This window comes from Taurulus bubalis (assembly GCF_910589615.1).
Source record: "Taurulus bubalis genome assembly, chromosome: 12".
In the NCBI taxonomy this organism is placed as follows: Eukaryota; Metazoa; Chordata; class Actinopteri; order Perciformes; family Cottidae; genus Taurulus; species Taurulus bubalis.
Window position 1 is genome coordinate 22,298,264 of NC_136600.1, and position 27,688 is coordinate 22,325,951.

At 40.6% G+C, this 27,688-nt stretch overlaps 1 protein-coding gene across 1 annotated transcript in view; it reads left to right on the forward strand.

Annotated features, from left to right (window-relative positions):
• Positions 1-1,064: 1,064 nt before the first annotated feature.
• Positions 1,065-27,688, forward strand: part of col14a1a (collagen, type XIV, alpha 1a) — a gene marked incomplete at its 5' end in the record, with an annotated part of 111,230 nt that continues 84,606 nt past the window's right edge. The window contains 4 exons of the mRNA XM_079227028.1: positions 1,065-1,158; positions 10,703-10,816; positions 15,686-15,829; positions 16,031-16,126. Of these exons, the coding sequence (XP_079083154.1) occupies positions 1,065-1,158; positions 10,703-10,816; positions 15,686-15,829; positions 16,031-16,126 (448 nt within the window). The remainder of the gene's footprint in view (positions 1,159-10,702; positions 10,817-15,685; positions 15,830-16,030; positions 16,127-27,688) is intronic.

Here is a 27,688-nt window from a genome sequence, read left to right on the forward strand (position 1 = left end):
GATTAATGCGATTTAGATCAGGCTGCAATTTGATTTTATGTTTCATCGCATGAGTAAAGAGAGCTACATTTTTAATTGAATCTCACTGAGATTGTGTCTAATCTCAATTTAGAGAGATTAACTAACTGTGTGTGTGTGTGTGTGTGTGTGTGTGTGTGTGTGTGTGTGTGTGTGTGTGTGTGTGTGTGTGTGTGAGTGAGACTAAAAGGGAGAGAATAATTTCTGTTTAATCTTTCTCATTTCCCTCTTCATGTCCCGAGGCTATGAAAAGAGACGATCCTATTTGTTGCTGATCAACATGCATTGTCATATTTCTGGCCTTTTGACACTGTCTGAATTGGAGGAGCTGGCCGTCATTTCAATACCTTCAGAAACAACTTTTGTCGCTCATGCTGTTTTATTTACACGACTGTCAGAGAGTGTGTTTCTCAAGGAGGGAAATAATAAATCTGTCTGTGTCCATGCCCTGGTGTGTAATAATAAGTGGCAGCCGGGCAGAGGAGGTGAAGCAAAGGGTGTAGAGAACAAAAGTGAAGGGGGTGAAGAGAAGGATATGAGATAAGGAGGAGAGGAGAGGATCTCTTGTATTTGCTCTCGAAAAACAGCTCTCATGAAATGTTTCCTCGCTGGACTGTCAATCAAACCTCCCTCTCTCTGTCCGTCTATCACTATTTGTCCTCCATCTTTTTTTTCTATCAGCTCTTTTGTTCATTTCTTCCCCTCTCCTCCCTCAAACAATGTCCTCCACTGTTTTCCCCTTAGTGTGGGCGGGAGGCTCAACCGCTGCTCTGCGGTCAGTCTAGACTGTCAAACTGCTGCTCTGTAATTGTATCAAAGTGGATATTAAACAGGAGTTAACTGATCCCAGATCAGCGATTTTGGGCGCAAGGTGGGTTTTCTTGACCCGCAGAGCCTCTCTGCAGCTGAATGGCATTCATGGCCACTGAAATCCCCCTTTTCTTTCCGTCACTTACTGCATATACTTCTTGCTTTGTCCCCTTTTGCTTTCCCATTCTGAACATACTCTTCCTTCTCTCAGCAGGTCTAGACTGCTGGTTGTGAGGATGTTGTCAGCGGGGCAGATTAGGTGGTTCTTGTGGACCCCACTGGTGTTGCTGGTCCTGGTTTCCCATTTCCCTTCCAAGGCACAGGGTCAAGGTAAGTTTTTCCCTCTTGTCCAGAGTTCTCTCTCTGCTTCTCACCCTCCCATCCCACGTCCTCTCTTTCCCTACGAGTTCCCCCATTTCCACCCCATCTAGCTCCCCTTTGCTTTCAAGTCTTCCTCCACTTAACATCTTCACCACCCAATCTCTTCCCATCTGTGTCCGTCATCCCTCGCCTCTCCTTCCTCTGCCCTCCTGTATCTCCGTATCCTGTTCCCTTCCCTCCCCTGACCTCTCTGTGTCTTCTCCTCCCCCTGTTTCCAACACCATTCCTCGCTCTGCTGCTGTCTCTCTGTTTGGCGTGCAGGCTCGGTCCAATCACATTACATCATGCCCGTGATCATATCGCCTCCATATCATCGTGCCATTTCACCCCAGCAGCACGGCAACGCTTTGAATCCCGCCGCCGATGCTGCCATGCTTCAGAGGGGCTTTAATAAACGTGTTGTAACGGTGCGCTTCACACTGTGATGATGTGCTGCTCAATATATAACGCTCCAGTGTGCTTCGCAATCAATCTCATACCTCAGCAAACCGGATTTAATCATGGGTCTCATCAAAAAAAGTGGGGTTGTCTGCATGATTTTGGACATGGATGCTACAAATCTGGATGCACTGTTAACAAGAAAACACCTTTTTTAGTTCCAGTTGTATGTCAATGTGTCATCGTGTGGCATTATTGGCATGAAGTGTGTTAAAATATAACCTGTGTGTGTGTGTTTGTCTGAATGAGACTCGGATGCTGACACTCCTGCTGCTCCTCTCTGTTAATACAGCAACGATTAGCCTGAGATTACGCCAAACTAACAACGGTAATCCTTTCTTTTCATGTGATCAAGACCAGGAGGTTAAGTGATTTAGTGATAGATGTCCGAGGCTATTATTTCAACAACAGCTGGAAGATGCTTTGAAAATCAGTCGGAGAGATCTTTTTTAAATCTTGTGTGTGTGCGTACGCTTGAAACTGCTTTATATGAGTTCACATCACAGAAGTGTGTGTGTGTGTGTGTGTGTGTGTGTGTGTGTTTGCAATTGGCAGCCCATGAAGTGCAAAGAGTCAGACCTACTGTAGATTTCTGGATAGACATAATATGAAAATTACCCCAAGGGACATTTAAACACTTAGCTGACCCTGCTGTGTGTGTGTGTGTGTGTGCGCGGGCGCGCGAGTGTGTGTGTGTGTGTGTCTCACATTCCTTCCAGGATGTGGAGTTAAAGGAGCAGGGAAGAAGCAGGTCTTCTTTAAAGGAACGCTACACATAGACATCATGAAATATTTTTTTCTCTTGTTGAAAATCAATAATCCACGTCTGACACAAATCAGAGTGGATCTGTGTGTGTGGCTGCTTTTGTTTATTTACCAGTGGAAGCCCTCACTAAACAGCGATTGCTCTCAAATGAAAGGAGTTTTCTAGTTCCTCATGTCTTTCCCCTCATTTAGTTCTGTCTTTGCTCTCTCTCCTCGTCTTTCTTCTGTGTTCTCTCCCTCCATCCTCCTCGCTCTGCTTCTCATCAGTTAGTTTTCCCCGTCTCTGTTTACCCGCCCTTCTCCTTTTCTCTCTGAAAATTGTATTCAAATTTCCAAGTTTTGTAGTTAGTACATGTTTTTCATTGCCGGCAGACAGAAAACGAGACGTGAGACAGAAGTGTGACACCATAAATTAGATTGGGATTTGATCCCAGTGAATCACGGCAGAGCATGGACGACATCCCAGACACTATGGGAGCGTCCTCTGCTCAATCCCTTCATTAGGGAGCATGTGATAGCCATTCATGTTATGCCCAGTCTGTCCCTGTAAGCTGCAACATCTGGTCAGAGGGGATGTGAGCTTGAGGATTAGTGTGCGCTTTACCCATTGAGGATGTTTGTATACACAACACAAATGCCTGGGCATCGTTAGGAACTCCCACGACTAAAGGGTGCACGGTCAGTTCAGGAAGGGCTTTTCCCTGCAAGAAACGACTAACGCATCACATGATCCGGCATTCACACGTAGCTGTACTTAAGAAGATTTAAGTACAGGAATCATTTAATTGGTGCATAATTTCTCTTTTTTCTCATCAAAGAAATTGCATATTTGAATATTGCACATGCCTTTTGTCATTGCGCAATTGCGAAACATTTTCTTTTACGCAAAGTTCAGGTACATCAGGAACATTTGACGTGAACAACCACAATTACTTTGCTGGAAAAATAATAAATCTAAACATATAATGCAACACTGTGTCCTACAAAATATGTTTATAGAGTACAAATGTACTTTGACAAATATGTTAAGAAATAAATGCTATTGCAATCATTTTCAAAGATAATTCCAACATTTGACGTGTAACTTCCTTAAATCCAGAGTCCTCCCATCTCGTATTTCTTTCAATCTTTACAGCAACAACTAGCTGTAGAGGGAACATTTTTCAATTTATCATTATTTTGCAAGTTAGAACTTGTGGGACTAGAAAAGACGAATTATAAGTCATTAAAAGTCATTATGATGTATCTCACATTGCATATCTGTAGTTTTAACTACAACTTTAAACCAAACCTTTCAACCTCATGGTGGCATACGAGGGAAAGTCAGAAGATCTCCCTAAACATGATTCATCCTCTGGGGATGAGTGATTACAACATTTGAAGACGGTGAATCAACAGTTGCTAAGATATTTCACTTTGACCTGCAAAATTAAAAGTCGGGGGATAAACAAATCAATTGTGATTAATGCTGTGTGAAAAATATCATGAACACTCAATCAATGTTTTTTGAGATATTTCATTCTGGAGCAGAGAAAGACAGACATTGGCAACCACAGCACCTCTGCTTAAAAGAAAAAAATCATATTCTTGGCAGCAATATATTTGCTAATATAAATTAGTTGTTTTGTATATAAAACATTTTTTAGACAAGATTTGGACACAATATACATTCTGCATTAGATATGAAGCTTCCGTTACACTTCCCTGTGGGAACTACTCTCATACTGTTGCAGAAACATTGTTTTGTTCTCAGACTGTCACCGTGGCCTTGAGAAGTATTGAAAAGGAAAATGTAAAACGTCTCCTCGGCTCCCTCCTCAGAGAGTGACCTGGCGCTTTGTGTTGAGGTTTCTAATGCAGCAGTGACAAAAGCAGATTGAGGAGGAAAGATGCCTGATGTTGTATGTTTGCCACCATAACATCTGAACCTTTCCCTTTTTTTTCTTCGTCATGCCTCATAGTTAATTAAGCATTTATTTTAAAGCAAGTTCTGTCCCCTTGATTAAGCAGGTAGTCATCGTAACGGTGCTGAACGTGTGTGGGTGGTCCAGTGAGTTTGAGTGTGCTTGTTGTGTGCATAGTTAATTATTGTAATTGATTTTGTTGATTGGCTGACAGCCCGGGTCAATAAAGGGCTTCAGTACACATCACAACAGATTGTGAGCTCGAGAACACATTTACGGAGTTAATGCCATTTTGTGTGTGTGTGTGTAGATACGTGTGTGTGTGGCGAGTGTGTGTGGTTACATGGCAGCATGTTGAATTGGTATGAGCGAAAAGTGTTGGCCAATAATTTCAGTTATAATGAACAGGGAGAGAAGCCAATGAGGAGGAATCATTTATTCATAAACAAAAGAGCGGTTGGGATGAAACAACCTGTTTTGAATATTTTTAAATGCAAAATTATCCAAAGCTCGACTGCTGGCAAGTCATAATCATCAGCCACTTTGGACTAAATGGAGCACTGAGTCATAAGAAATGTGATGTGCAAGAGGCTCTGTTGCTATTTTGATTGTAAATAAACACAATTAACTTCAATTAATAGGAACATGAGCTAATGCTGATTTATTTGGAAAACACAAATCTTTCGCGAGGACTGATATAGAACCAAAAGTACAACACGATGCATATTAATATCACTCTGGATATCCCAGTTCACTCTACATCCAATATGCATGCATATGCCAAATTTCACAGTATGGTTACCACAGTGTAGCTAGGAAGGTGAAGTATTTGCAGTCTGAAAAGCATGAAATAGGATCCGAGCATTTTGGAACATAGACGTGCCTCCTGAAATCACAGAGTGGAGTAGCGTGCGAAGCCCGAAAGCGGTACTGGTTGAGTGGGTATTGTTGTAGTACAAGGTTGTGAGTCGGCTACCTGGAACCCGGCTTTGTTGAAATAAGTGAGGAAAAACTGCCATAGTGGGAAGAAAATTACACATTTAAGATTGAACCTTGCTGCTGCAGTTCTTCTTCAATCAAGAGACCAGCGTTTACAACACAGGATGAACACGATGTCTTCCAATCCCAAATTTAAAGAAAGTACCGGTGTAGTTCATTTCTACTGGTTATGACGAATTCTCACCAAAGTCATTTCTGAAATCTGATAATATGTCAGTCAGGGCAAGGAACTATAACCGTTTTATTGGCCACTTGGGGGCAATGGAGACAAACAGTTAACTTAAAATTGATGAAATGTCTGTGGTGTGGCGAGCGGTTGTGTGTTTACAGGTCCAGCAGCTGACGTCACCTCTGAATGAGTGCAAGTCAAATATTCACTCTGATTTTGGTCTCCCCCAACTCCTGAGGGAAATATAGCTTTAGCTGCTAAATGCTTCACTGCGTTCACTGATAGTCATTGGATTCAGCTCATTGGATTCAGCTCATTGGTGCCGGGTCGGTATGGACCAGTGGACTGTTTTCAAGCGTTTTAACCACTGTCACGTTGACGAGAGCGGGGAGACAGTAGCATTGCAGGTTATTGAGCACTAAAACTTAGTGTATGTGTGAACACAAGGTCAAATTTGAACCAGGAAGTCATCTGTAAACTATATGTTTAGGGACAGTTTGGCTAACTCAGGGGTTTGTTTAAAACCTGCAACTTTTGTTTCTTGCTCCGAAAGATTTTATTCAAACAATGTTGTCACTAAATAGCAGAGTCTAGAGTGTAAATATTGTATTTTATGTTGTTCACGAGCAAAACTACAAAAAATGAGACCATAGTTGTAATAAACTATCCTTTAAATGATCCTGTAAAGACTAAATGCAACACATGATCCATGCCTGTACATGTTGAAGTGTACACAGGAGTGACGTGTTAGAATGGCAGGCTCTTGAATTCAGTATTTAATTCTTGTTTAATGTCAAGCATCTCCTTTAGTGTGAACCTAGCTGGGTATTTTATGTTGATATGTATTTTTTCACTTTTGGTTGGCAGGCATGCAAAGTATTATGGCTTCCTTCACCAGACTGCACATGGAGACAGATCATCAACAGTCCTTATTAGAGAGCCTTTACACACACACACACACACACACACACACACACACACACACACACACACACACACACACACACACACACACACACACACACACACACACACACACAATGCAATAGAGAGATAAGAGTTAAGGGAAAGAGGTAAAACGATGAATGAGAGAAGAAAAAAGGCAGTAAGCCACTAAAGGACCGAAGAGGAGGAGATAGGATACAAGAGCAGAAGAGAAGACAAGGGAGGAGGAGTTAAAAGCCCAAGGTGAGAAGACGAGATGTGCTAAAAGAGCGGAGTGTTTCATGAGAGCAGCCGAGGAGATATAATGAGTGAAGAGGTGGAAAGAGAGAGCCGGAGTGGATTTGGGTTAAGAGCTATCTCGGTGAGCAGAGTAGCTCTTCTACCGACGAGACGCCGGCCTCATCGAACAACGCATGCTGGATAAACACACACTCATACACACTTCCCCTATCTCTCTCATGTACAATACAGTAGCTATCTTGTGGTGACAGTGCAAGCCAGCAGTTGTCATCCATAAATCCTGCATATTAGTGACGCTGCTGTCGCCTGAACACTCACTGTGGAGTCAGTACTGTGCTAATCTCCAGAGAGGGAAACGGGGAATTAATTTGATTCGAATGAGATGCATTAGAAAGGAAGGAGATGGATGTGTAGAAGAGATGATGAAGATGAGATAGAGGACCAATCAAAGAATGAGGGAGGAAAGTATCGGAGAAGATTGGAAAAGGAGGAGAAAGTGGATGAGTGGATGAGACAGATGATGGGATTGAGAGGACAGAGAGAAGGGAGACAGCGTCGTAGAGAATGGGGAAAGAGGCGAATGGCATGGAAATACGAGATTGAGAAAAACTGGAAAACACATAATATGAAGAATAGAAGTTGAAAAGAGAGTAAAGAAAGTGGAACATGAAAGCAAAGTGAAAGGAAGAAGAAGAGAGAAGCGAGAGTAGCAGGATGAATAGAAGCCAACATAGAACAGAACGGCCAAATCAGACGATGGGAAGAAGAAGCTTACAGAAGAAGATGAAACCGAGACGAGGGGAGGAGAGAGGAGATGAAGAGGAGCAGAGGACTGGACCACATTTACTCATCTACCAGGAATCCCTTCTAGCTGTCACCACTGCTAATCCTGGGAAGAGTCATCCCTTCTTAAAGACTGGGCGTCAAGCTGTGCATGTATCACTCGACAATATCACTCCGTTCTGTGCCTCCAGTTTACAGACTTCTCTAATGCAGAGTCGGGAGATTAGACGTTCATACTTCAAATTTCAAAACCCTTTTGAATGTAGGTTAAGCTGCACAAGGTGAGAACATGTTAAATATAGTTTTTGAAGGGATTTCTACAATCTTTTGGCGCTTGGGGTTAAATCCTTTCATTGGGGCTTCGGTGACTCAGACTATTTACTGCAGCTAAATTGTGTTGCTAAGCAGTAGTAGCCAAAGTTCTGCCAAGCGCCTGGATTTGCCTTTACTACCTGGCAGGAAGCTTAAGCAAGGAGCTGTAGGGGCTCGCTGACTCCAGCTGTGTAACTCTTTTGAGTAAATAGCTCTGGTTTGTGTGATATACTGTTGCACTATACATGGGTTTGAGCTCTGCACTGTACGTTCAGGCTGGAGAGTTCACCTCATCTAGCCAGGGTCTCTATAATATTCAAGCAAAGTATCTTATTGTGAGAGGATGTCTCATGCAATCTCAGACAGAGTGTGTGATATGTTGAGTTATTGGTTGATGTTTGTGGCTCTACCGTGGTAAACTGTTTGCGAAGGGTAATTGATACAAGAGACCCTCATGTTCTGTCAGCATCCGCACCCATCGGAGCTATTATGTCCATATTCATTAATCATAGTTGCTGTCGCTGACTAGAATAGCCTCCAACTCAGAGACCTTGACGTGCATTCACAGAATAAAGAGGGTCGTAGTTGGCTCATTTATTTCTTACATACCTTTTCTATTATAATTCAGTGGTTGTGTGTATGCGCGTGCATGTGCGTGTGTGTGTGTGTGTGTGTGTGTGTGTGTGTGTGTGTTCATTGACATGCAAAGCAAAGACGAAGACAATTTTCACCCGGTTATTAGTACCCTGTCTGCCAACTCAATTCACCCACAATCAAGCACACACTAAATGATACCAGAGTAATAATCTACCAGCTCTATCGCAGGCTTACATTATTCATAGATCCGTATTGTGGGGTGTAATTATACCGTTTCATTCCATGCATTTTGAGTATTTGATAGGTTGCGCAATTTGATTAGTTAAGAAACGTAGTGAGCAAAATGTAAAACTGCCGAAGCTGTGGTTGGGTTATCCCCTCTATCTCCTCATCTCTCCATCAAAAAGTCCCAAAAACATATTTAAAACAAACTGTGACAGCAAATCCAACTGCATCATAGGATCTGGTGCCAAGTTTAATTTGTCCTTGTTTGCTAACTTGAGACTGGACTCTTTAACTGGGCTAAAATATTAAGCATGTTTGCAAGGCAAGTCAATGCTGACATTACACTTTCCTCTTTATCTTGATAATTGATTTTAGTGGAGAAAAGTTAGAAAATCTATATATTTCAATTATATAGATTATTAACAAACGTATAGCATATCTATTATAGTAAAAGTTTTTTTTGACCCAAGTTCATTCAACTACTAATAATTATGCTCATCATTTAAAATGTGGAAATTAACAGCTTGAGTCCAGCATGTCTAACTTTTCTTCTTACAAAACAACAACAATGCAATTTGGAAAATGCTGTGTCCCCTGATTATGGCCTGATTGGGATTTTCCATTGAGAAAGACTGAGGTCTGATTTCATCAGCGAGTGAAAATCCTGCACGATACACCTCAGGTTTGTCAAGGTTCAAATCACCCATTTTGTCTCTGAATAGTTTCTCCATAATGCCCGATGTAACGTCTTTACATGTCAGCACTCTTCAGACAATCATCGCATGCCGTTAATCGATGGATTGGCACACCTTCAAAGTCTCAAAGGGTCCTTCAAAGTTTATTACAGCTTGAAGGGATTCTTTGGAATCTCAATTGTAGCTCAACATTGTTATTCCCGAGATACCTTCAGACTGAGTTTATACTCTCGGTCTTCATTCCTATGGATTGCTGCAAAGAAGAACATTTAAAACTTAAAAAAAAACATTTCCACTGAAACATTAGTATTATACTTTACAAAGCTATCTACTTATTGAGTGTTTTAACATCTTTTTAAAGAAAGTGCTGACCGGTAAAGTGACTTTACATTGGCAGTGTCATCAGATGTTAGGGATGACAGTGTCTAGTCATTTGTAGAAACTTTGTAGAAACATATTAAAATGAGTGGTCTGGTGAATACTTTGTACGTAGAAACTAACATAGGATGATATAGTGAAATGGTGGTTTGTGTCGCAGACATTAAGGTTATGTCAGCGACTTTTGTTTTCATCTGAGGGGAATTTGTAGTATTCCATAAAACTACACTCATAGCTGTCTGTTCTTTTCTTCAGTTGCATGTCTCTCTGTCTATAGATTAAAAACAGTCAAATTCTCTTACGCTTCTCGACCACATTTATATTTTTATCCTTAAAAACAAGCTGCCTTAGAGTCTTTGTAAGAAGCCACAGACTGCAAGCACACACACACACACACACACACACACGCACACACACACGCACACACACGCACACACACGCAGAGAACGGCTGCTGTTAGCATTATTTTCACCACCAGGCCGCTGCAGATCTGTTTTCCAACCACTGCTCCATGATAGTGTATAGATCAGAAATGTGCTACTGCACATGGGCACAGGCAGAAACTGCTTCTGCATCTTCTTTTATTTATTTTTTACTTCTTTTCACTCGTTTGTGACAGAAACGTAAATCATCCCTCTTGGCTTATCCTCGGAAAATACCGTATGAAGAGAATTTGACTGGAAACGGTTTCTTCTAAATCTGTGGCTTTTAAAACCTCTTTCATGCTGTTTTGAGCTGTATGCCATGCCGACCTGCTTCTTTATGTGTTGCTCTCATGGATACAGGAACTTCAAAATGGAAATTCACTCAGCCCTCTCCCTGTCCTGTCTGAGTCAATTTGATTCGTGTCTCTTTGTGGTGAAGCTTTTGCTCTTTCTTTTGGTCGTTTCTGGGTTTAACCACTAACGTGTTTTCATGTTAACACTTGTTGACTGGTGGGTGGGAACGTTTTGATTATCATTTTTATTCATCAACATATTTTTTTATTTCCAAGCATTATAGCTTCATTGAAGCCGATTTAATTGTGGTTAATTGTTTTTCAGTTCCAGTTCCAAGGAGGCTGCGTTTCAAAGTGCTGAGCCCAAGCAAACTCCTCGTTTCATGGAAGGAGCCCAAAGGAGACTTTGACAGCTATCTATTCCTCTACAATAGTACAGGTAGGATCATTTTGCCACACACACGCACGCACGCACACACACACACACACACACACACACACACGCACGCACGCACACACACACACACACACACACACACGCACACACACACTTCTACGCCAAAGAAGTAGGACTTCACTTTTAAATTTGAAGGGGAAGGATCCCATTATGACTTGGATTTTCTGTCTGTCAGGAAGGATTATGTAATTTACTTCTTATCAAAGATCCTTTGAAGGGATCACACTCTTGAGAGATGTGGAGGACTCAAAGTTTGTCCTGCACCTCTGCCAAGTTTGAGACAAAGGAATGTTTTTGCTGCGTAAGTGGAGCCTGTCAGCACATTTTTGAAAATGGGACTGATAGGTACACAGGACAGTAGGAGTTCAGTCCAGGACTAATCTGACTCACCGGATGTAGATTGTGAGTATGAGACAAATGACAACGGTAGCCATAGTAGTCATTCATTCAGCAGTAAACTGCATTATCACTGAGCTGTTGGCATGATTGACACCTGATATTCTGCTTTTATCTGCACCAGTACAGACACCTCGTCTCTGTGGGCACGCACAGTGCAGTCAGTTATCACCCTGTACCACTGAAGTCGTCTTCATCGTGCAATCAGAGTGCGCCTCCCATCACAGCCATACATCTTCTACACATTAATCCTTATACTTTTGTTGGTATTAATGCTGTGCTGAATGTAGACAATTCTTTCGCTGCCGCTGCAAAAATGAATAAGTAGGACTGAATAAGCACTCCGTATCGTAAAAACTTCTCTCTTGCAAACAACCCTTTGCGAGAAACGCCTCGTCTGACAATTCCTTGCTGCCTCCGACAGCCGAAAAGAGAACAAAAACTTGAAATTTACGGCCACTTCCTCTCAGGGAGGAGTGCAGCAGTAGCTCTCTGGCATTCAGCAAATGCAGAAAAAACTTTCACAGTATCCTTGCACCATGAAGCTAATAAAGCCTTCTTTGATAATAAGGAGGGTGAGGACACAGTCCTGTGTCCTGATATCCGGGATATTGATGTTAGATGAGGTAAACAACACCCGTGGTAAAGCTTGTCAACAATGGCTGAAGTCCTTTTGGTTGAGAATAAAACACCATTTTAGATCACAAAAGCAGCAGTCAGAGTAGAAGCTATTGACTCAACATAATATCTCTTTTCTCGTCACTAAAGTGCAACTGGATAAGATTTCAGGTTTATGGTTGAAGCAGATGACTCATTTTTGCCAACAAAAATGGCAGTTTTTCTTTTTAGATGCTTATATTCTTTAAAACATTTCCCCTGTCAATCCCCCCCTCCCTCTCTCTGTCTGGTAGCTTCATTTCATTCTCTATTCTATGACAGTGCATGAAGTGAACTAAAATAAGCACTTATTGGAAGTCTGTTCAATCGTCTGCCAAAAATTGTGGAATTCAAATAGTGTGGTCTGTGTCTGTGTGCATATTTGTGTATTATCAGTGCCAGATGTCAATATTTACTCTCTCAAATCTCAGCGGAGATAAAGCCAAAGCCAGCAGAAAAAAAGTTTCAGTTTTTACTTTATACAACTGCAACTTATTGTCACACTGTTTGTGCAAGAGGAATGACTTAGATATTGTACAGTGAGTTTGATTTTAAAGAATTGGTACAAGAAGTGGTGTAAAAAGCATGCAGTCTCTTGAGGTTAAAATTAGGTTGTAGTATTTATGGCAGCAGTGCAGGAAAATGTGCAGATGTAACGCAATAGACAGCGGAGACACATTGCCGTTGCTTTGTACAGTCTATGCCATGCGATTCAGTTCACCATCACAAAACATGTTGACTGTATGTATTGTTGTATAGATCAACTGCTTAAATCATCACAGCATTACAAACTTCATGTAGACAAGTTTTCATTTGTCAACTCATGCAAATATTTGTAGACAGACAATCAGAGTGAGATAGTAAGTTCTCACCAAGTCTTTTAATGTGTTAAACTTCAAATAAATAGTGGAGCGGCGTAAAAAGTGGCGCTTTTTTTTTTTTTTACCAATAATTGTGTGAAATAGTCTAATGTCTAATAAGAGTAACTGAGTCTCATGTATTACCTCTGGTTAACAGACCCACCTGCATTAAAGAGCAGCAGGCAACAGGAGGCTGATGCTAGCCTCCCTGTAAACTGATGCTAAATGCTAGCCTCCCTGTAAACTGATGCTAAATGCTAGCCTCCCTATAAACTGTTGCTAAATGCTAGCCTCCCTGTAAACTGATGCTGATGCTAGCCTCCCTGTAAACTGATGCTAAATGCTAGCCTCTCTATAAACTGATGCTAAATGCTAGCCTCCCTATAAACTGATGCTAAATGCTAGCCTCCCTGTAAACTGATGCTGATGCTAGCCTCCCTGTAAACTGATGCTAAATACTAGCCGCCCTGTAAACGGATGCGGATGCTAGCCTCCCTGTAAACTGATGCTAAATGCTAGCCTCCCTGTAAACGGATGCGGATGCTAGCCTCCCTGTAAACTGATGCTAAATGCTAGCCTTCCTGTAAACTGATGCTAAACGCTACAGTTGATGGTGAAGGACTAGAAGGATGTTTTAGAAGCATTTAGAGATTAATAAGGATATTGTATTTTGAATTAGTTTGACTCTAATATAAAAAGACAAGAGAAAGATTGAGAAGTGTTGCGTTAACTGAATCCATCTTTCATGGCCCAGGAGAATGGATGTTATGAGGTTAGGTTACAGATTGCTGTCATTATTCTTCTCTCTCTGTTTGACACATTGTGTGTTCTTCTTCTAATTTTAACATAAATGATGGCAATTTGGCACTGAATTCTTGGTGTTGTCTTAAATGCCTGAATGTTTGCCCACTGCAAAGTAAAACAACATGTCTAATTGGGCTTTCTGATTATTGTAACAGGCCTGTTTTGGATTTGTGATGCAACATTCTTGTTAAGCAGAATGTCATGAAAATCCAGCCAGCTATCAAACAAATATTTATTCTGGTTTAAAATGAATGTGTCAACAGTTTTAAAAATAAGTCAAGCATCACATTTTTGTCACAATCTTTCAAAATCTACTTAATTCAACTTAATATGGATTGATGATGACTTTAATGTGGTTTCCACTATTGCGTCATCCCATAAACTGCGGGCTGTTTTTGATATCATGGAAACAAATCTGATCAGTATTTATGTTGTTTTAAGTCTTTGGAGAGCAAAATTCTAACACTTTCAACACATTTTAAAGGGATAAATCAATAGTTTGGGAGAATATGTGTGTTTATTTTATTGTCAGGAGTTGAACAGATTAGTGTCACTCATGTCTGTGCACTATGGAGCCAAGACCTGGAGTTGATAAGGGAGAGCTAGCCTCAGTCTGTCCAAAGTTCACCTCTGGAGACATGTTTTATCTCATTTGCTTAACCCTCACACAGACATGAATATTAAAATGGGGAGTTTATTGGTAAAACAACTTCTTGGCCTGGCACAGTCATTTTGCAATCAGCGCAAATATGAGATGCAAAGCTATTGTTCTGCAGGACAAATAGACATTTTTACATTTCTCTATTATATAACAAAATTTTAATTAATGCGTTTTTTAAGGTGCTGTTCGACATGTTTTTGAGACAACATTTAGCTTCCAGACATGCGAGTGGTATCATAACTCTTGGGGAGAAAGGGAATTGGAGTATTCTCAAACGTTTGAGTTTTAACAGCTCACACGTCACATGACAGAAATGAGAGAGAAGCTTTCACGCGCTGAGTGTAGAAAATAATTAGGCCGTTTTTTCCATCAAAAAGATTACGCAGGGGATTGCAGGTTGATCCCGATACCTTTTTTCATGGCAGACATTTTGGCTTGTCATCGTAGGATAAACACAGGTGAAACTAATTAATGATAGTTCAGTTCCATCAAGAGTATCAGTCAGGCATGACAGTGAGCAAGCATGCACATTACCAGCAACCTGGAACTAGCACACCTAAAGAGAAGGCAGTCCTTTTTTTTATGTCATCAATTGCACCTGTGCTTTTTCTATTACGACAAGCCAAAATGTTCACTGTGAAAACAACTCTATCATCACCAAAACAAATTAATTCCAGCCCTTGGAAAACAGAGCCATGTACTCACAGTTGTCATATGCCTACCTCTTACTTTCAGCCCAGATATTTGGTTGATTGACAGTAGTTATGTCTCGCTGCTCAGACTAAGGCTCTGGTTTGTGGTGTGAACACTGATCCGTGCAGCTACCTCACCTGACCTGCTGTCCCCTTCAGTAAGATTTATTTCTCTTCCCCTAAAGGCGTCATTAATCATCACTCTACAGGCACAAGGGACAGAAGAGCTGAGGAAGCACACACACCTTATTGATGGAGACATTGATTGCAGGGTCAAAATTAAAATGGGGTGATAATGTGACCTGTTGGCCTGATTGGAGATTAGCTGCTAAGGAGAGAACACAAGTACACATTTACTAGTTTCTTTGTGAGGATCCACAACATATATTTCAGGGGCAAATTGTATTTTCCTAACTTCAAAACCCAAAACTAGCGCTAACATTTCATCTCTCTTAGCTCCACAACAAGCCTGGGAAATAACAATAACACCAACATCAAACAGAATAACATTTTGGACCACAAAATGTCTTGGGTTTTAGAGTTATTTTTTTCATTTTAACATTTTTATGAAGATATATGCTCACAAAGACATGCACGCACAATTAAATCCACTATAAAGTAGATTTTTTCCGACCTTGAACATAATGTTTTCCTGCCTTCAGCATAGAGGATGTTAATCAGCTCTTTCACTGAATTAACTTCATTTTGGCTCGGCCACGAGAATACTAATATTTCTAACCTTTGCTCCTCTGCACATTCTCTCTCTCTCTCTCTCTTGCAGGTGGTCAGCAGAGGGAGATCATAATATCTAAATCTGACACTAAGGTGTTGATAACAGATTACAGCTCCTCTAAAGAATACATTGTCAGTGTCATCAGTGTCAGTGGCAGTGAGCAGAGCAGGCCGCTCCAGGGCAGACATAAAGGTGCGTTCATGCATGTTTCTTCTTTGTTTCTTTTCTATTGCTCTACTCTATTCTACTCTGCTCTACTATACTTCTCTATTGTAATCTATATGTATCAAATCTATGTGCGTATCTATGTAGACCCAGATTGAGAAGGGAACCTCTAAAATAACATTTGCTATTCTGCTAACTTGTGGTTTAATCCGTTTGTATTTGCTGCAGCTGAAAGAGGTGAGAATGACGGAGAAGACAAGACTGAGCCAGAGAGGCTGAATGAGGGAGTGGTACCTCCTGACGATGCCAACGAGATCTCTGGAGGTAGGACAAACGCACACAAACACTGTTTCCAGGAGAGGAAACCATATACAAATCCGGTGCTCACATGAACGTATAAATAACATTAATTGTGCAGCGTAGGACTCTGCTTAAAGAGTCCTCCAGTCAGTTGCCATAGTGCTGTTTGGATGAAGGAAAAACAGCCATTGGTGTCGTCTATAGCTCCATGGATCAGAAAGTCCAAAATATGAGTCTGCTGTCTATCCGGGTCCAGTTGGATCCGACTGTGAAGTGTTTCTCCAAATGCACAGTTTGTGTGCAACCGGTTAACAGCTGAATCCACCTTTTTAAAGCGATACCCAGACAGACGTCAGCCTGGTGGTCTACTTACCCACCAAGTGAGAGTAAAGATGCCAAAACCATCTACGCTTCAACGGTGATCAATTCACAGTGGAGCTTTCTGGAAACTCTTCAGCATACACAATGCTGCGTGAAGTGACTGATGTGAGGTGATGAGTGACCCACATTGTTAACTTTAAGCAATGGTTTCTTGTTAATTTGAGCTCTCCTCCCCAACGAGACTGTCTGGCTTTCTTTGTGTTTGTGACTGAACCCAAAATGTTCTTTCAGTTGACGTCATTCATGTTTTTCATATTATTATTACCTCTGCGGAAATGTGCGAAAAGAAAGGAATTCATTCATTTTTTATCTTGAGTGTGTGTCCTGTTGATTTCTTTCAACCATAACCGTGAATTCATTGGGGAATCTTTTGATACCTCTGGTATAATTGACTGTGCAATATGGTTTGGTGCTTTTGCGTATTAGAGGAAGATTAAGCCATTTATGTTTGCAGATTTAGGCATGAACCATGCTGGTGGCTGAATTTCAGACACTAAACTGCAGCTGAAATGTGAATTGTACTGCTTTTGCAAAATTTAAAAGTAAGTTCCTGTGACAGTTTTTCTATTGCTGTCAAGCTTTAAGTGTACACATAGACAGAATGTCATTACTTGGTTTAAGGGGCTTATTATCTGGGCACGTTTGCCTCCGATTGGCTCATTTTCTGTGTGCTAGTTGATCATCTATCAGTGAACGAAAGCTATTCAGGCAGTTGAGATTATTGAATTTGGTGTGAAGAAGTCCAACCTCAAGTGAACTGTATACTATGTGTCATCATTTTCATGGACTATAACCCTTATATATTATTTGCGCGATATCATTTCCCTCTTGCTAAATGTGCACTTCTTATTTGCTGAAAGAGCAAGAGAGGGACACACACACACACACACACACACACACACACACACACAAACACACAGACAAAGAAAAAGAGCATCGCTGAGCAATTAACCACGTTATAAAGCTTATTTATAGACACTTTGCATCCGTGAATATAGAATGAATTGCCTCTTGGGTGGAGATGAAAACACATTGATAGTAAATCAAAGCAAATTTCATATTGACTACAATCTCTGGTAACACTTGCAATGTCTTTACCTGCATAGCATAGAGCTATGGAAAAAGTATTGGATTCACAATGAAGAATGTGTAATTATCATATCTATATTCCACAAAGAGAAGATATAAGATAAGATGAAGTTTGTGTTATGAAGAACATTACTTCATATCACAAACTGTTCCTTTCTGATGAATAGTGTACTGCCATTATGCACAATGCCGTCTTTTAAAAGAAATGTCATAAGATGAACTACAATACAATATAAAACAACATTTTTATAAAGAAACAGAATAGACCTTGTTGTTTTATCGGAGATCAGAATTTCAATAAATTTGTTTCAAACTCCCACCGACTGAGTTAGTGGTTTATCGAGGAAATCAGGTCATAAATTCATAAATCAACCATCAATTTTGTGGTGATATTTTGAGCCATTTTCTTTTGTTTTTGGATGCCACATTGCATTTCAATGTGGTGTCAGAGCAGCATTGTAGTTGGCTTTGTTTTAATAAAATGCCCAGCTGTGCTCTTGACCAACACGTCTGGTTCCAAAAATGTGAGCTTCCACAGGGAACCTGCCCGTCATGCCCTTATTCACCAAATAGAAACTTAAATTACCTTTGAGTCCCAGGATGAAAACTCAAACTTCGTAAAAAGCTAACAACCATAATTTAAACTGTAATGACTCTCTCTCTCTCTCTCTCTCTCTCTCTCTCTCTCTCTCTCTCTCTCTCTCTCTCTCTCTCTCTCTCTCTCTCTACACACACAGGTGTAGATCTTTGATGTTCTTTTCTTCTTTGTTTCTTGCTCTCCTCCCCTCCTTCCTGTCAGTAGGTAGATTAAAAACTGGATTTTCTTCAGTCTGCTGTTATCAGACCCACTCACCATTCACTGCAGCAGAGGTGACCTTGATTGGTGTACTGCTTCATACCTGTTGGGGATTATGATAATATCCTGCTGTGCTTCAAGAGAATTTCTGAATATACCGTGTGTGTGTGTGTGTGTGTGTGCATGTGTATGTGCAGCTTTGTGTACTATAGTGATGATGACAATGTCTCACTGTTGAGACTTTTCTTTTATGTTGCACTGTAACATGTGACTACTTCTCTTTCTCCACCTCTCTATCAGGGTGTGCGTGTGTGTGTGTGTGTGTGTGTGTGTGTGTGTGTGTGTGTGTGTGTGTGTGTGTGTGTGTGTGTGTGTTTATGTTCTTCAGTGATAATACCGATGTCCCACAGGGCTCCAAAGAGATGCTGTTGTCTGAAGTCTCCTTCTGTGTGTGTGTGTGTGTGTGTGTGTGTGTGTGTGTGTGTGTGTGTGTGTGTGTGTGTGCGTGCGTGTGTGTATTAGCAATGCTATCCCGGTCCATCACCGCTTTGTTCCCGAGTAGTAATCAGCCCGCTTTTATGTCAGGGTGGGTTGTTTACAAAACCTTTCATTAACAGCTGGCTCATAGTCTCATCTCCTCTCTAAGGTGTGTATGTGGGTGTGTCAACAAGTCAGTTGTCTTTTTGTGTGCACACTACCTTTTTATATGCGTGGATCACACCTCAGGCAAATAAATGTCAGTGTTTTTTTCTTACTTTCAAGCAATTTTATTATAATAACAAATGAGTTTGGATACAGTTTTGAATCTCAACTTGGCAAGTTAAGGTAAAACAGAATATGCAGTAACTTAAGTTGTGTTGTCTTTAGCTATCAAATGCATCCTGGCTCGTGTGCATGTGTGTTTGGGAACATTTGAGTATGTTGGTTTGAAGTTGCTCAGATGTTTTTTGGAGTAAAGGGGAGAAGGCCATTAGCTAAAGGAAGTGTCATGACACCTCCTGCGCTCTTAGTAAAATAACTATCTTTGCCACCCACTTCTTCTCCTAAAGATACTCTACAAATGACTTAACCGCATCCTGAAGGGCTTGAGCACAGGCTGTTCTGAACTAAATACAGACCGTCCATTCCAGGAATTTTTGGATGAAACTAATTCTCTGTCTGCTCTTGGTGTGTCATTGACTGAGTCTGGCTCTGCGCAACCAGAGAAGGTTTAAAAGGAATAGTTTACCTTGGTTTGTAGTTTGTAGTCTGTCTGTTTTCCGATATTGATGTTTGCCATTTATGGCTCTGCACCCTAAAAGTCGATGATTCGAATCATTGGCCAGGGACTCCCGGGTCCAATCTCAGTTTGGAGAGAGGACCGCCTCTAAATCAATGAGTGATCGGCGCACCGGATTCAGCTGCTCACTGCTGAGAGATGTGCAGAGAATTCCTTTTCTCCTTGAATATCAGTTTCGGCGTTGAAGTGTCTTACTTTTTGTTCTTTGGCTGTGTCGTTGTCTGCAGAGAAAAGCAGCATAAATACTTTGGCATGTTACAAGGATTTAAAAGCCTGGATTACTATGGAGGATAGGAAGACATTATAAAAGACTGCAAACCAGATTCCTCTTGGAAATTTCAAAGTCAGATAGAGTTTTAGTCATTCAGTACTAATAAAGTGCTATATCACTCTGTTGAATCAGTGCATGTATTACTTGTGTACTTTGTAACATCATTTCCTTATCTTTATCCATCTTTAAACCAACTTACAGTAATTATTATGAATATAAACATGCGTTGTTTCTTATTATAAGTTGGTTAATCATAAATACATATGTGGGACTTTTATCTTTAACTGTTTGAAAGGAAGAGACTTGACCAGTCGCAACGGCCATGCTGGGATTGTTTTGACTTTGTGAGCCTGTCATGGCTAAATGTGGTCCTGAAGACACCTACTGCAGCGGGAACCAGAGCCGGTCTTGAGTACTTTGCCAGGTGTTTTATATTTCTGTATTTCTGTCTGTCTGTGGGCAGTTTTGTCATAGTGATTGCTGCACAACCGTGCACGATGCAGTCCAAAAACATGTAAGTAGTAGTTGAGATCAACATGAAGGCAGAGTTCAAAGGTGGGTGTGGTCTGAAAGAGAGGAAGCACTTTACTCCCCCGGGCAGATTAGGCATTGCGGCTGGTGTGATCCCAAGATGGTCTCGAGTTTTCTTTGATTCTGAACACAGGAAGAGAGGTGGGAGAGTGAGAGAGGCGTACTGGGAGAATCATAAAGTAACAGAGACAGAGGCAGTGAGAAAATATCGGTGTCCCTTGTGAAATGGTATATATGTGTGTGATCATTCATAGGTTGTTGATAGACTATTGTGTTGCTGGAGCTTCAAAGTCTTGGCTGTAGAAATACAGAACTAAACCATTTGGATTCATTTGTGTTTCAACCACCTCACCCCTTGATTAATGGTGCAAAGGATCATGAAACTCACGGATCGGATCGCGGATCTGATCAGCACAAAAGAAAGGATGGAGCAAATATAATACATATTTTATGCCGCCGATACTAATTGTTGATCATTGATGATCCATATTGATAATAATAGCTGGTCTACAAGGCTCCATCCTAAGAATCCTCCTAAAAATCCTTTCAACTGCTCTGAACTCGGTGTAAACCGTAACAAAATGAACGCTTGGTTTGTTGGCCGTTAGTGATGCTTCTAACATTACCAGCTCTCCTCCTGACAATATAAACACAGATCAGTTGTTTACCATGCAACACAAATCAGAGCTCGGCGACTAGAAAAGCATAAATGCAGATGTCCTGATTGCATATTTTACTGAGTGATCATCAGTAAAAATCTATTCTACACTGGGATGGTAACGTTAAACTGTGTAAACCCCCTGTAGATTCACATTTCTGCTAGAATAATGATCAATATTTATAAATGAAAAAAGCAAAACTTTCAGCTACTTGCCAGCTGGAGTGCCAGTAAAGTTTGTCATACGTTCACTTTCCACTTTTTTCAGTCAGTTCTGCCAACAAAAGAGCCTCTCCGGACTCCTTAGTCAACTGGCTGCATTAAGAAATGGAGGTTTAAGAACTTGACATTCATACGTCGGTTTCATAGACCAATGTGTCAAAACATCAACATCTACTCTTTCCAGTTTAGCCTGTATGCTGACAGAGCAAATACTGTGTAATGCTTTTACTCATGGGGCCGTTTGACGTCAATTCAGGAGGTTGCCTTCTCCGCTTGCTTGACTCAGTGGTTCCAGTTTGGTTGAGCGCCTAGAGAAACTTTCAAAAGCGTATATCTTGCGGCAACACTGCTCCCATTTTTCATCTTTGGTATTTATACATAATTATCATATACATGGAATATTTTCAGAGGTTTTCATGTTTTTTTTAGCCATTCTACCGTCACGGCTTAGAGATGGCAAAGTTGGTCTGTTCATTACTTTGGTCCAGACTGAAATATCTTTTACTTTAGATGGACTGCAATTACATTTTTTTTATACAAACATTCATAGTCTTCAGAGGATGAATCCCACCTGACCTTTCCTCCAGCGCCACAGGTTGCTTTTCAGCTAAATGTCTCGAGAACTCCTGGATGGATTTCCAATTCAATTGTATATGGTGCAGTCATTGTGAAAGGCTTCTTTGACAATCACAAGGTTGCCTTACTCTACTCTAAATGGGATCATAAGTCAATTAAAAACTAAATGAACATCATGCTGTATTGAAGAGAATTGAGGCCATAAACTCATTTTTACAATGTTTACTGAGGTAATAAATCAAGAGAGAAGTGGGGTAATTTTCACGCAGACTTATATACATGTAGACTTATTTTTGCGACTAGAGGAGTCACCCCCTGCTGGCTATTATAACTAATGCAAGTTTATGACACTTCCATGGTAAACATTAGCATGTTAGCATTGTCATTGGGAGTATGGACGGCAATATTATACAACATATTTTGTCGCTTCTGGTGGAGGCCTTGATGTATTTTGCATGTCGTCCCACTTTCTCTCTCTGCTCTTCTTTAAACGGTTCAATAAAAGGGATATTTGGCAAATAATGATTTGCCCTACAAATAACATATTTTAAAACTGTAGATTTTATTCCATTATTGACTGTTTGTTCATCTACGTTTCTACGGGCGGGGGCATGTCCATGACTGTAGTTGTTACAAATGTGGGCCAGTAGCCTCCAGTAGTAAAACAGATGAGTGTCGCCCTGCAGACCATAATGATCTAAGAGATGTAACTCTGACTGTAACTGAGAACTGGTTTCTCTAAGCAAATTCCTGTTTTCTCACCAAGACAGTAGCTTGTTACCTGGCCTACTTTTGAAGAAGCTGTCTATATGTGTTTGAGTTTAACATTGATTTGTGGAAAAATAACCAGATATTTTAAAATAAACTATATTGCAACAGGCTTTAACAATCTCTCAATTTCAACCTTTAATTTCCTTTATTGTACTTGCCTTCACTTACATGAAAGCTCCGTAACTAGATCAACTTTGGTATCGATATCAATCCTCTTTTTTCATGGTTCATAAAGCAATCACCGCGCCGGTCCGACAGCTTACACAAACAAGTGGAAATCATTGAGCATTAAAGGTCAAAAGCCTCTTCTTTCCCCGATGCTATGGTGCCTATTCCAATCCCTAATACGATGTGAGCCGCCGAGTGTTGTCACGCTTTGACTAAAGCTTTAAACCAGCGCTCACACAGGCAGACACACACCCAAGGGACAGACGTCAGGTTGAACTGGAGGCCAATGAGATTCTGTTGACATTCACCACTGATAGTGAACGAGACAGAAAGAGTCCTCTAGTATCCATCACATCTGCAGAGGGTAACAAACACACACCTGGAGAGCCAAGGTTTCTATAATTATAGCCAACCTTAATTCCTAAGATTATCATTTATTTCAGTGTTGGCACTCTCTAGATAGGTGTGTGTGTGTGTGTGTGTATGTGTGTGTTCATCCTTCCACATTTATCAAGCTGTTAATTCCAAGTGTTAACGTTCATGCAGTCTGCCTCTCTCCATCTCTTTGTGCATGTGTTGCTTTCTTTACCGCCCTATCGGTTTCCAGAATTAAGTTATAGACGTCTTCATTTTTTCCCCCTTATTTAATTAAATTTATAGTCTCCATTCAGTCAATGCAATGCTCAGTGGCTACACAGGATGTCAAAGGTTTGCGGCCAGAAAGATGTGTCACGAGGCTGACAAATAGCCAGAGAGATGGAGTGAGGAGGCCAAAACCGATACCACAAATGAAAGGAGACAACACAAGTATGTGCAGGCTACAAACTAACTGGCAAGTGAGGCTATCAGTTCCTTTTGAATGCTTCTTAACATTACATCACTTATTTCCATCTGAGAGCAAAAAGAGCCAGATATGTGCGTCATGGCTAAAACGCATGAAAGGCTCCAAGAGATTGGAAATTGACGTCGTAAATGTGACTTACAAATGATATGAGAATGCACAGTTTTAATATGAGCTGATGTGTAGCGTGAAGGGCAAAGTAAGGAGAGTTTTGTGTTAAAGAGAAAGCAGTTCAAGAGAAATATTACAATAAACTCGGAATGAAAAATTAATCAACAATGAATTAACTCTGGTAAATGTCCTCTGGAGATTCACATTTCGTCTCCATTTATCCCGCCATGCTGAACACTTTTTCTATCATTGCAAGTTGCGTTTCACTTTTTTTGGGGGACACTTGCCAGCTGCTGAATTATTCCTGTTGAAAAGGAGCTAAAGAAATTTCCTCCTCAAACACGTTGGATGTGCGTTCAGAGACTTGGGGAGTAGATCAGCCATTGCTCACTTGGACGTGCGTATGTGTGCGGTCTCTGCGCTATCCAGACTTCTGTCCTTGTCCTCGATTAAGTGAGGGGGTTCATGGCTGTTGAGCTAATTGTATGACAGTGGTTAACAAGTGCATCTGTGTGTGGATGTGCTAATGGCATATCAGCCATTAGTGGCAAGGACTCTTGAAGTGCAGAGGTCAATAGAATAATTAGCGCCCACTTCTTCCCTGATTTTCTACGGCATCTCTTCTCTCCCTCTTCATGGTCACACAGCAGTTATATCACACTGTGGCTGTGGGACAAGTGACGTTTTCTTTTTTCTTTTCTTTTTTGCAGAGATAAGTCCACTGCGCATGTAGTTGAACTAGGAATAAGCCAAAGTGAAAACAATGTGTTTTTAATTAAGGGGGGGAAATCCCTGTGCATGTTACAGTATATTTTTACATTTGGTTTAACTTTCACAACACATGCAATAACTACAATGGGATAAGGTTTGTCCTCCAGTGTTTAGATCTGCACTCCTGCTCTATGACACATGCATTGCTCTTTACCTCCTCTCCTCTATCCCCATTTAGCCCCTTTCCTTCATCCCATCTTTATCCCCTTTAACACTCTTTCTATCTGTCCACTTTATCTTACTTCCTGACCTTTCTTAACCTCTTTTCTCCCCATAGTCTTTTTTCGTATCCTGTCAATCTGGTCCTCTTTTTTCCTTCATCTTCCCACTCTTGTGATCCTAATGTTTTACTCTTTGTGGTTGAAAAAGCAAATCATGCATTGGATTGTTTTTGTTGCGCCCTTTTTGAAGAGAGGCCCAGTCATTCAAGGTGGTTTAACAAATTGTATTGCGTTATTTGTGGAATATGGGCAAATCATTGCTCTGTTTTACTAGTATAGGTGCAGAAAATCCTCCGTGTGCAGCACAGTTTCCTGACTCATTCTTGATGAGTTGATGATTGTATACATTTGCCAAATAAATAGTTGCTTGTGCTTGACTAAGACCAACTACAAAATAGAAACAGGGGCATGGGTTGGCAGGCAAACTGTCCCTCCTGCAGAACTAATAAGTAAGCCAGTATTGTATTATTGAATAGTGACACAAAAAAAAAGGCTAGTTTGAGAGCCACACCTGTCTCTAAAGGTTTTACAATGTGTGCATGGAGCTAAAACATAACCAGACATGATAAGACGGACTCAAATTTCGAAATAGAAAAACCTACACAGTTTAACAAGTGTGTGTGTGTGTGTGCGTGTGTGCGTGTGTGTGTGTGCATCAGACAGAGAGATTAGAGGAAGACAAACAGAAAGAAAAAAGGAAGGCAAGGCGTGCACAGACAGGTCGAGATGGAGCGACAGACTCTGATGTCGAGAGAGAGACAGTTTATAGGCCATGTTTGGCTTTCAGCACACATATAGAGTTTGCTCTGTCAGACTGTCTGTGTATTCAGTGAAGTGGAAAAGAACAAGACAGTGGATTAAAGATCAGGAGGCCAAGACGGGAAAGGTCTCTGGTGGAACGACACAAACCGCCGAAAAAAAAGCTGTCGGATTACACCTTAAAACCCACTGGATCACTACTACACACAAACACACACACACACGCACACACACGCACACATTCATAGACCCAGACTCACAGATGAATATGAATGTTTGCGCCTGGCTGAGTTGCTCTTAGGGCCACTGAGCAAACGACAGGTGTATCAATCTGCTGCCTGTCTCTTGATTGAATCAACAAGCCAATACAACAAAGAAAATCTTGTTTTTGAAGCTTGTGTGTGTCGCTATTGTTTTATTGGGAGGGACAACCTGCTTTAGGTAAGCTAAAACAGCTCTCTGGCTTCATGCTCAGATTGTGGTGACATTGCGATGGTCAAAAGTACTTTTTTTTAATTATCACTGCAGCCAATACAATGCAGTATAGATCTTTATTTCATTGGTCTATTGGTTTATGCCGATGCCATAGATTTAAAGACAAACATATTCTGGAAGTTGAATTCATATCACATGAATTTGAATATAGTAGTAAAAGTTTTGGATCATATCACTTGATCCATCAGCAATTATGCCGAACAAGTTAACTGTAATATTCCAAACTTAACGCCATGAAGGCATGAGGTAATGTTCTTTCTTAAAGATCTACCCTGACATATTGGGAACATGATGAAGATAGAAAATACAGTTGTGTATAGTGTAGTAACTACAAATAAACGTGAATAAATGCTGCATCATTTGGCTGTGACCATCACGGCCTCCTGCAATTTTCAAACCACAGGAGGCACATTATCTGTTGAAAGTGAAATGTCTGTCCATATTTGTTTGGTACAGGTCCCTGCAGAAATCACATAATGGTGAATAATATGAATAATTCTTTCCAATGACAATTATAAAACATATTCAAGCATATTAATTCCTGCTAATATCAAAATATAAACCATTAAATATTGTTTTCAAAAATCATTCAGCCTTATTCTTTAGCACTTGTGGTTAAACAGCTGTAGTACATTATGATATGGAGATCAGTTTTTCACTTAATTGTGTCTACATTTTCTCTTCAACACAGGAAATATAGAAACATTAGGTTATATGATAAACAGCAGGCAGGAGAACATTATCATATTACTATTCTTCCAGAAGTGATATATTGAGAACACATTTTACAGGGGTAACCATAAAAGAGGCAGTTCGCCGATTGTATAATATTTTATTAAAATAATTTAATTGAAGTGTATTTTGATATTGACTGGCAACATATCAACTGGTGTGAAACTCTTTAGGATTAATGTCCAATTATTTTGTAATATATTAACTTGTAAAAGCCGGCTCACGCAGGAATCAAACATTTGCAAAGAGAATAAGGGAGTTGCTCTCACTAATGTGGGGGCTGTCCATCTATCTGCATGCCTGTCACTGTTCTCAATGCTAATTCCAGACATTGAAACACAATCACAGTGGCAGGGGATATTTAACTTAACTAGAGAGAGATTGAAATGACATCACACTCTGTCTGATCTCCGGCTAAATGGAGGTCAGCAATGAATCAAGGCCGGCTCGGAAGAACTACTGTTAATAAAAACAGAGAGAATGTGGAGGGAGAGGACAGGAACTTTTTCCTATAATATGTGATGTGAGTCTGGGTTATTTGTCTGCGTATTATACAGACGTTTCTCTCCCATTTTTTCAATAACATGTCGCCTATACGTGCATGTGTTTACACCTTTTATGTGTGTGTTTTACTACTACTCACATATACTATTCGTCCATATCATCTTCCCAGCTCGGTTCTCCATCTTTGTCGCTGCTTTTCTCTGCTAGAAGTTGCAGCTCGCCAACAGTGGCTTCCATTGTTGCGCTCACATTTTGAATACCCATTTTTACACTCCCACACAAGTTAATTCAATTGTCTAGGAGCCACAGGCTTCTTTTCCACAGCAGACTGCGCCCGAGTTGTAAAATGTGGTCGCTTACTCTCTCATGAACGCCAGTTGGACCGTCTGTCTCATCACGCGCTTGTCCAA